Source organism: Bos taurus, chromosome 23, assembly GCF_002263795.3.
Source record: "Bos taurus isolate L1 Dominette 01449 registration number 42190680 breed Hereford chromosome 23, ARS-UCD2.0, whole genome shotgun sequence".
NCBI classification, from domain to species: domain Eukaryota; kingdom Metazoa; phylum Chordata; class Mammalia; order Artiodactyla; family Bovidae; genus Bos; species Bos taurus.
The window spans coordinates 10,057,509-10,067,287 of NC_037350.1; the positions used below are offsets into that span (position 1 = coordinate 10,057,509).

General features: G+C 55.7%; 1 protein-coding gene across 1 annotated transcript; it reads left to right on the forward strand.

The window, feature by feature from the left end:
- Positions 1-1,150: 1,150 nt before the first annotated feature.
- MAPK13 (mitogen-activated protein kinase 13) lies at positions 1,151-9,511 on the forward strand. The gene is given in 12 exon segments (NM_001014947.1): positions 1,151-1,323; positions 2,196-2,325; positions 3,836-3,894; positions 6,448-6,556; positions 6,750-6,779; positions 7,165-7,212; positions 7,340-7,454; positions 7,597-7,668; positions 8,255-8,334; positions 8,577-8,655; positions 8,746-8,922; positions 9,182-9,511. Coding segments are annotated over 12 exon segments (1,101 nt in total). The 5' UTR covers positions 1,151-1,204; the 3' UTR covers positions 9,265-9,511.
- The last annotated feature ends 268 nt before the right edge of the window (positions 9,512-9,779 follow it).

A 9,779-nucleotide genomic window follows, 5' to 3' on the forward strand; every position in this document is an offset into this window, starting at 1 on the left:
GAAGCACAGCATCTCCAGCCCTTCCACAACCCAATTCCCAGGCCAGCAAGGAGTCAGACAAGCCAGGTCAGGCATCTGGACCTCCTGCAGCCATTCTCTGCCACTGACCCTGTTCGTGGGAGGTCTCCGTGATTTAATTTGAGCCCAGAATCTTCTTCAGGATGCACAAACCACCCAGACACAGGTGGCCGAAGGCTTGTCATTGCCTTCACATTGCTGGCAATAGGAAGCCAGCAAAAACATTCAAAACCAGAAATGTGAATCTAGACTGCATGGTTCATATTACAGAATTACTGATATTAATTCTAGGTGGAAAAAAGATACTGTAGTTGTGTTTTTAAAACAATCCTTATCTTTTAGAGATACAAAAATAATATTTTCAGATGAAATGATAGGATGCCTGGTTTTGCTTCAAAACAATGGGGGAGGAAGTATGTAGAGGAAACAAAATCGACTAAGAGTCGATGTACTTATTGAAGCTGTGGGGTTCGCAATTGGGGTTATGCAGGGTCATTAGAATCTGCTTATCAACATGTGATTCAGAGATCCCTGGGCCTAGGAGCTGGTGAGAAATGCAGAATCTTAGCTCCACCCCGGATCTCCTGAACAATCTGTATTCAATGAAAATACCCCGGGGATTCGTGTGCACATTCAAATGTGAGAAGCACTGTCTACTTTTTTATGTTTGAAACTTCCCATACTCAACAAATTATGGGCTTTTGTGGGGGTTTTTTTCCTCCAAAATTGTCTTAAAAATCTCCGAGATCTTCCTACAGAATCCTCTGCTGGCAGCAGCTGGGAGGCTGTCTTCCTGCCTTCTGTCCTCCCTGGGGGCCCCTGGGGAAATGGGGCCCCAGGCCGACCGCAGCAGCAGGCGGGAGGCGCCCCCCCACCCCACCCCCTGCACCACCGCGCCCCTGCCGCTTCGCGCGGGCCTATGGCCGGGGTTCCGAACTCGGACCCCGGCGGAAACCCGGGGCTCCCGGGAGCCGCGGCCGGGCAGGCCCGGGCGTGGCCGCGCAGCGCACCTGGGCGCGGCGGCAGGTGGGACGCGTGGCCTGGACGGGGACCCGCCCTCGCGCAGGGGAGGAGCGGGAGGCCTGGGCGGGCACCGCGGGCACCGCGGGCGGGGGCCAGGTGCTGGGAGCCCGGCGAGCCGCGAGCGCAGCCACCGCGCTGGGGCCGCCAACACCGAGTGCCCGGGATGAGCTTCACCCGGAAAAAGGGCTTCTACAAGCAGGACGTCAACAAGACCGCCTGGGAGCTGCCCAAGACCTACGTGTCCCTGACGCACATAGGCAGCGGGGCCTACGGCTCAGTGTGGTGAGACCCTCCCCCTACCCCGCGCCTGCGCGACCACTGGGGCGTCGGGGGGCGCCTGGGGCATCGGGCCAGGCCGCTGGTGGGCGCCCAGGCCGCTGGTGGGCGCCCAGGCACCGGGACGCGGGCGGGGCCTCCGCAAGAGCCAGAGCCCGGCCAATGCCCCCCGCTTCCCGGATCCGCATCCGGTGGCCCCTCAACTGCTGGGCGCGCCGAGCTGTGCACCCACCACCTTTGATCGAGGACCCCAAGGCCCAGAGTCCTGCGGGTTGGGAAGACTTTGGCGGGTGCTCTTCCCAGGCTGAACCCTGGGACTGGAGGAGGCAGCAACTGGATCTTGAAGTGGAGTAGGAGCCTCCGGCTGTGGAGGCTGGCCGTGGGGCCGCCCCAGGCGCCAGCTCGCTTTTCGCACCTGCTTGCTGGGGGTCTCTGTGGGTTGAATTAGGACTGAATCTGTTTCTCCAGGACTTACAAGGGACCCCAGAGTTTATGTGGCCGAACCCCAATTGATTGTTATTTATTACACATGGGTACACGGAGACGCAAACAAGAAGTGACTTGCCAAGTTGTTCGGGATCCTGTTGACATTACCTTGTGTTTGACCTTGGTGTAGGGCACCTCTCTCAGATCCTGCTTGCTCCCTCCTCACTCTCCCAGTCCCACTGTGCTTTCAGCGGCTCACTCACATTCCAGGTGGTGGGCATCAATCAGCTCCTCCTGGCTTAGACTACTGGCCCAGAGGGATTGGGATGAGGATGGCTGTGGCTCCCCAGATGGCTTGGGATATGCCACCCAGGGTCTGGAGCCCTGCCTGCCTCCGAGTTGGGGCGGGGCAGGGGGGCGTGCTCCCTGCTGACCTGCCTTTGACCCTACAGCTCAGCCATCGACAAGCGGTCAGGGGAGAAGGTGGCCATCAAGAAGCTGAGCCGGCCCTTCCAGTCCGAGATCTTTGCCAAGCGGGCTTATCGGGAGCTGCTGCTGCTGAAACACATGCAGCATGAAAACGTAGGCTGGGCCTGGGGGCTGCTTCGGGGAGGCAGGGACGGGAGGGCAGCCCCAGAGAGGGTCCTGACCAGCCCCTCCTTGTGTGTGCACACGTCCATACGCACACACGGAAGATACCCCAAGGTGATAACCCAACAGCGCCAGCAGAAAGGGAACCTCCTCCCTGCTCCTCTGGATCCTTGTTCCTCACCTGATTATTAAAACTGTGCCAGGACCCACCCTGCCTACTTCCCAGGTAAGGTGCAAAGGAATTTTTGGCAGTGGAGCAGAATGAACTTGGTGTCTCACTGTTATGAGGAAATGGGCACCGAAGAACTCTGTAGTTGTTCTAGATCTGAGACCCGGTGCCCAGTATCCTCCTTAATGTTGTTTCCACATAACTACAACAAGGGTAATAGAAACCTGTGAGCACTTATGTGCCAGGCACAGTTCTAAGAACTTTGCAGAAACCGGAATGTTTAATCCTCACAGTATCATATAAGTACCATTACCCCCTTATACAGATAGGGAAACTGAGGCACAGAAAGACTCACAGGTTATCAGACGAGATCAGGCACGTTCAGGGTGGTATGGCCGTAGACAGACAGATTATATGGTTAGTCAGTGGCAGAGCTGGGATCTGACCCTAGACAGCCTGGCTCCAGGCCCCGGAGCCTGACTTCAAGACTATCCTGTCTGATTGAAACAGCCAGGAAACTAGTGACCCAGTGCTGAGCCTGGCCCCTAGGCTTTGCTGCAGGATACCTGTATTGGCAGATAAGCATTTTAAAAAATGTGCTAAGTTGCTTCAATTGTGTCCGACTCTGCGACCCCATGGACTGTGGCCCGCCAGACTCCTCTGTCCATGGAATTCTCCAGGCAAGAATACTGGAGTAGGTTGCCCTTTCCTCCTCCAGGGGATCCTCCTGACCTCCAGTATAGAATCCAGGTGGAGGATTCTATACTGCTAAGCCACCCCAGGGAAACCCAAGCATTTAAAACAATGAGTTCAAAACACTGTGCATATTTTAAGTCCCATTCCTCCTCGGTCAGCTCCTCCCCATGGCCTCCAGCTGGAAAGTCTGGCCCCAGCTCTGAATCAGCCCTTTGGCAGGCAGGGTTGGATGTGGTGAGACCCAAGGTCAAGGACAGGGAGCCTGCTGGCTGGAAGATCTCTATCCCCTCCTAGATTCCCTTCCCCACTCGAGGTTCCCTGTCTGAGCGGAGACTGGGTTTGTGCTGCTTGTCCTGAGCACCAGACTTGGGGTCAGTGAGCACAGACATGTCCACCATTCCTTATCCCAGCCTGACTCTCCATCGCAGCGCACTGCAAATTCCTGCCCAGGTGGAGGAATCCCTCTCCCACCTCTGTCCCTTTTACTGCTTCTTCCCAGAAGGCTGGGAACCTGCCTCCTGCTGGAGGTGCTGTTCTAGGAAAGGGCAGGTGGTCCTGTGCAGGCCTGGGGCTGCAGAGGACAGATGTAGAGGGGTGCAGCAGCTGCCTGGCCCTCACTGGCCATCTTCTCTTTAGGTCATCGGGCTTCTGGATGTCTTCACCCCAGCCTCCTCCCTGCGCAACTTCCATGACTTGTAAGTCGGGCTGTGCTGGGTTCCAGGATATTTGCAGACCTTACTTGCCAATGAGGGGGGCAAGTAAGGGAGTGTCCAAGTTATCTCTTCTGGCAAAGGGGGGCTTCCTGTCCCAGGAGGCTATATGCCTTTGGGCTGGGGAGAGATCCAGCCCAGGGTGGACAGAACAGCTGGCCTGAAAAGGTGGCAAGGGCTTTTTACGGAGCCTAGCTGACACAGAGCTGTCTGCTCATCTGCTTTGCTTTACCCACCCTTAACACCGCAGACATTGGTGCCGGTCCCCACAGGATTTGCATCAGCCTCCCTCGCCATGTCCTGGTGCAGGTGTGGGTCTGGACCTAGGACTCTTCCTAGAATGAAGGGAGGATCACAAAGCCTTGGCTGCCCTGGCCAATGGGGATGTTTCTCAGAATTACACAGAACATGAAAATTTAGTTGCTAAATGCACGGCTTTGCTAGCGCAGTACCTGCTAAAATTTAGGAAACTTTGAGAGGGTGGATTTTTTTTTTTCCAGTCTTATTTCAACTGTAGCTGCAGTTCTCTTTATTAGGATGCTTTTGTTTTCAGTTTAATGCAGTGAGTTTGAATGGATTTTTTCCCCTACAATGCCAGCTGCTGGACTTAGCATTGGGAATTTAAAGTGGACCAGCTCCTCCAGGACAGACAGTGGTGAATACTGACCGTGGTGGTCAGTGCTCTAAGTCTGGGTAGAGCCGGGAACTGCCAGCTGCCTCAGCGGGCTTCACAGAGGAGGTAACTCTGAACTCAGCCCTGAAGGATGAGTCAATGTTTGCCTGAGGTAGAAGGGCTGAAGGTGTCCCAAGGAGAAGGAACTGCATGGACCAAGCCATGATGCATGTGTGAAAGAGGCTGGGCCATCCTGAGAAGTACAGTGAAGCAGTGGCTGATTTAGTTAGGCTGAGTCCAGACTTGATTCCACAGGCAGCCTCAAGGCTATAGAAGTTTTGAGCAGCAAGGTGAGGTGATCAGATCGGATTTGGGGGATGCACTCTGGCAGCAGCAAGAAAGGAGCAGGGACACAGCTCTGGGAGAACTACACCTTGGTCTAAATGCAGTCAAGGTGATGGGGTCCCAAGAACTGACTTGAGACCCATCGAGAGGCAGCACTGTCAGAGTGTTGTATCCCTTGGGATGCAGTGGCAAGGACAGCCAGGGGATGCCAGGTTCCTACTCGCAATACAAGGTGAAGGAAGAACCGATCTTAGGAGAAAGATAATGAACTCCACTTTGGACACTTCATTTTTGCAAAGCCTATGAACATTCAAGTGTTTAATCAGCAAATAAACCCAGAGTTTAGGAAGGTCTGAGCCAGGGATGTGGATTTGGGCCAGAATAATCACTGGCGGATGAGAGCCGAAGCCCAGGGACAGGCTAGTGTAGGGCATGATGCGATGCTGTGGGTCAAGATACCAACATGAAAGAGAAGGTACACGAGAATGCGCAGGCAGAGAGCTGAGGCCGCCTGACCCGAGGTAGGATTCGCAGAGAATCCTGAGGGGATGTCAAGCTTTGCACAAGTTCCAGTAGAAAGAAAGGGAGTCGTGGGTGTGTGCGCTGGGCTGGTGGGGCAGGAACAGACACCCTGTTGTCAGGGAACTGCGCATTAAGGCAGTGGGGTGGACAGGTGAGGACCACTCTATCTAGAAGTTTGATCAGGAGGGAGAGCGAGGAGGAGTGGGGTACTCGAAGAAATAAGGTTAAGGGAGGGTGGCTGTAGCACCTTAAGACGTCAGTGAGCTTGTCAGCTGAAAAGAATCAGTTTCCACGTAGAGGTGAAACATGAAGGTGGGAAGGAGCCTGTGCCTGGAGCAGGGGGTCCCAGTGCGTGGGAGGGGGTGCAGTCAGGTGGAAGAAGACCGGAAGTCACAGGCTCATGGAGATGGCCTCCACATTCTTTTATTTTTTTTAATTCCTTTCTAGATCTTTATCCTTTTTTGTCTGGACTTTGCTGTTACTGCCTTGAGTAGCAGTTAGATTTTGCTGACTTTGACCTGTTTTGCAATCCCATTAAGTGAGGGTGATGGTTCAACTCTCTTTCTTCCTTCTTCACCCTCCTAGAAACTGTTTTATTGTTTCCTTCTTGGAAGGGAGACATTTTTGGATGTTTGAGGATTTTCATGGCAGCTCATGACCCTCTGAGATGGGGAGAAAATATTTGTACAGAAGCAGAAGGAAATCCTGGCAGATGTTTCTAACTCACAGCAGTGGCTTTCTGTGGGGCGTGGAGGAGGGCAAGGAGAGGACACCTTTGAAGAGCGGGAACACAGATGCATTTGGTTTTCCTGAGCACAGCTCCAGCTGAAACACCCTGAGCTCTGCCAACAGGGCGGCTGCCAGGGCCAGGCTGGGAGCCAGGAGCCGGGAGGCCCACTGCCTGGGGATTTGGCTGGCTGTTGTGGGGCTGGCTCTTCTTGCACACGAAGGTCATCTCTAAGGCCTCTGTTCTGCCCCAGCCCTGTGCCCCTCCTCTGAGCTGGGACCTGGGGCTGGGTGGGGCTGGGGACTGTTCAGGAAGCCCTCATGCCTTGCAGCTACCTGGTGATGCCCTTCATGCAGACGGACCTGCAGAAGATCATGGGGATGGAGTTCAGTGAGGACAAGATCCAGTACCTGGTGTACCAGATGCTCAAGGGTCTTAAGGTGGGTGGGAGCCTGCCAGAGGGCAGAGGAGAGGGGCTGGGTGTTGAGACCTGGGGTCTGGGGGAGGCCAGGCCTTGAAGGTTTGGGAGAACACGCCATGACAGGGCAGAGGTGGTCTCTGAGCCAGCCCGAAGCACCTGGTATGAAAGCCGAACTCTGGACTCAGGCTTCTCCCTCTCTCTCCCCAACACAGTACATCCACTCAGCTGGGGTCGTCCACAGGGTGAGTGCTTTCTCTGCTACATCCTCAAAGGCCCTGCCCACCCCTGGGATCTTCTTGAAGTTGGGGGGAGATGGCACAAGGGGAGCCAGGGATAGGGAGTTTTCAGACCCAGCCTTGGCCCAAGAAGGCCTGCTCAGAAGAATTGCTGTGTTTTGGGGAACTTTTTGGGAAACTATCACCAGTGAAGCTGAGCTGGGTGTTTCAGGCTCCAAGAGTCAGGAGCATGTTAGAGCTGGATGGACCCTAGAGGACACCTGGTCCAACCCTCACTCTGCACAGAAGCCCGGCACCCAGAGAAAGGGCCAGGGCCGCGTGCTGGGTGGCAGCCGAGTGGGGCCACCTCATCTCTGCCTGCGTCCAGCGCTCCATCTCTCCTCTCCTCTAGGACCTGAAGCCGGGCAACCTCGCTGTGAATGAGGACTGTGAGCTGAAGGTGATTGGGCTGCGGCGGGGTCAGCCTGAGCTCAGGGTGGGCCCCTCTTCCACCGGAGCCCCCAGACGCTGCTCCAGGAGCCCCCTCTCCTCAGCGAGCTCTTTTCCCTTTGTGCCCTGAGTTGTAGATCTTGGATTTTGGGTTGGCACGGCATACGGATGTGGAGATGACGGGTTACGTGGTGACCCGCTGGTACCGGGCCCCTGAGGTGATTCTCAGCTGGATGCATTACAATCAGACTGGTCAGTGGTTGGCTGCCCCAGGGAAGGGACTGAGGGTCTTCTCTGATGGCTGCCTCAAGCCTGTCTTGGAGACTCTGGGTTGACCAACTGTCGGGTCCTGGCCAGCCGGTCCAGGTGACACCTCCTCCCCCTCCCTCTGCAGTGGACATCTGGTCTGTGGGCTGTATCATGGCAGAGATGCTGACAGGGAAGACGCTGTTCAAGGGGAAAGACTGTATCCTTTGCTGGAAAAGCCAGTCTTCATCCAGGGATTCATTCCTTCAACAGACACTTTATTACTTAAATCTCTCTCTTTTTCTTAATGTGAAAGTGATACATGCTTCTCAGTGGAGTAGTTTTAAAGTGCAGAGAAGCAAAATGATGAAAACCAGTCACCTGTGATTCCACCATCCTGCAGAAAAATACTTGATGTTTTGGCACCACACGCACCAGTTGAGCACCTCCGTGTGCCATACTGGGACTGGGGAGACGAGACGGGGTCTCCCTGCCAAACTCAGAATGCAAGGCTGTGGGGGGAGTAGACAAAGAAATGCACGGAGGTGACGGAGTGGGATGAAGCTGGGAAGGTGGCACCTGCAGGAGCATTTGTGGGGAGGGACCCTTAACCCAGCCTGGCAGGTGGCAAGTCTCACCTGCATCCTGGAGGATGAACCTCCACTCCTGAAAACAGGAGGAGGTGAGTGTCTGGAGCCTGGATGGTCCACCCTGCTGGGCGGGCCTGATGGAGGGGCAGCGGGAAGGGCGGCTCCAGACCACCTCCCACCCCAGTGAGTGAGGCCGAGCCTTAACCTGCTGCCAAGACCTGGACCAGCTGACCCAGATTCTGAAAGTGACCGGGGTGCCGGGTGCAGAGTTTGTGCAGAAGCTCAATGACAAGGCGGTGAGTGGCAGATGGGCCCAGGCTGGCCGGGGCTGTGCCCTTGGCTGACCAGGGTCAGGGAGGTGGGCTCACCCCCACCACCCCTCTGCCCTGGCAAGGGCTCTTGCCTTTATCTCACTTTGGATTCAGACCTGAGCCCTCAGCCCTGCTCAGCAGCTTTTCTGGGGTCCCTGCTTTAGATCCTATGGCCTGAGTCCCAAGGAGCTGACAACTGGGGATTACTCTGCTGTTCTGTCTTCCAGGCCAAATCCTACATCCAGTCCCTGCCACAAAGCCCCAAAAAGGATTTCTCTCAGCTATTCCCGCGTGCCAGCCCCCAGGGTGAGTCTCAGGGGCCTGCAGTCTGTGTCCCCGCGGGTGGGCTGGGTTCTCCCAGGCCTGGGGCAGGAGGCTCATGCTCTGTGACGGCAGCCACAGACCTGCTGGAGAAGATGCTGGAGCTGGACGTGGACAAGCGCCTGACGGCCTCGCAGGCCCTCGCCCACCCCTTCTTTGAGCCCTTCCGGGACCCTGAGGAGGAGACAGAGGCCCAGCAGCCGCTCGAGGATTCCTTAGAACGCGAGAAACTCACAGTGGACGAATGGAAGCGTAAGGGCTGGGCGCCTCAGCGCCTTCTCCCCGCAGCCTGCAGCCTCTGTCTCCTCTGCTGGCTTCGTTTCCCCGCCTGGCCTCAGCGGCCCTGGCATTTCTCCTGGAGACTGTGGCCTCTTTCTCTCTGAGCAAACAGTCTCCTGCGTGTGCTTCTTTCTCCCTGTGCTGAGTGGACTTCCCGCTTTGCACCATGTCTGCTGGGGGAGGGAGGCAGGCGCTTGCCCTCAGCACCCACCACCACCCCTGCCTTCCTCAGAGCACATCTACAAGGAGATCGTGAACTTCAGCCCCATTGCCCGGAAGGACTCTCGGCGCCGGAGTGGCATGAAGCTGCAGTGACCCTTCTAGCCCGACCCTCGGCTGAGCCCAGGAATGGCCTCGTGATACCACCTACCAGGCACTGCCCCTGGGACCAATATTTATTTATCACTACTGAAGTCTCAACCCGTCTTGGATTATAGCCTTCCAAGCAGAGGACGGAGGGCTTGTGTAGGAAACAGGCCTAGTAGATGCAGAATTCAGAGGTGTTGGCTGGGAAAAAATAGCTCTGATCATAACTGGCCACATTAAAGCACATAATGTGGAGAATTGCTTGTGTGTGTGGAGTCCTTTCTTTCATGGCTGGAGTGGGGCTGAACTGGGGTGGCGGTCTGCGGTAGTGATGGTGTATTAGCTTGCTAGGGCTGCTGTAACAAATTACCACAAACTAGGAGGCTTTAAAATCATAGAAATTTATTCTCACAGTTCGGAGGCTGGAAGTCTGAAATCAAGGTGTTGGCCGGGCCATGTGCCCTCTGAAGATTCTAGGCAAGAATCTCTCCTGGCCTCGTTTTAGCTTCTGGTGACTCCTGGAA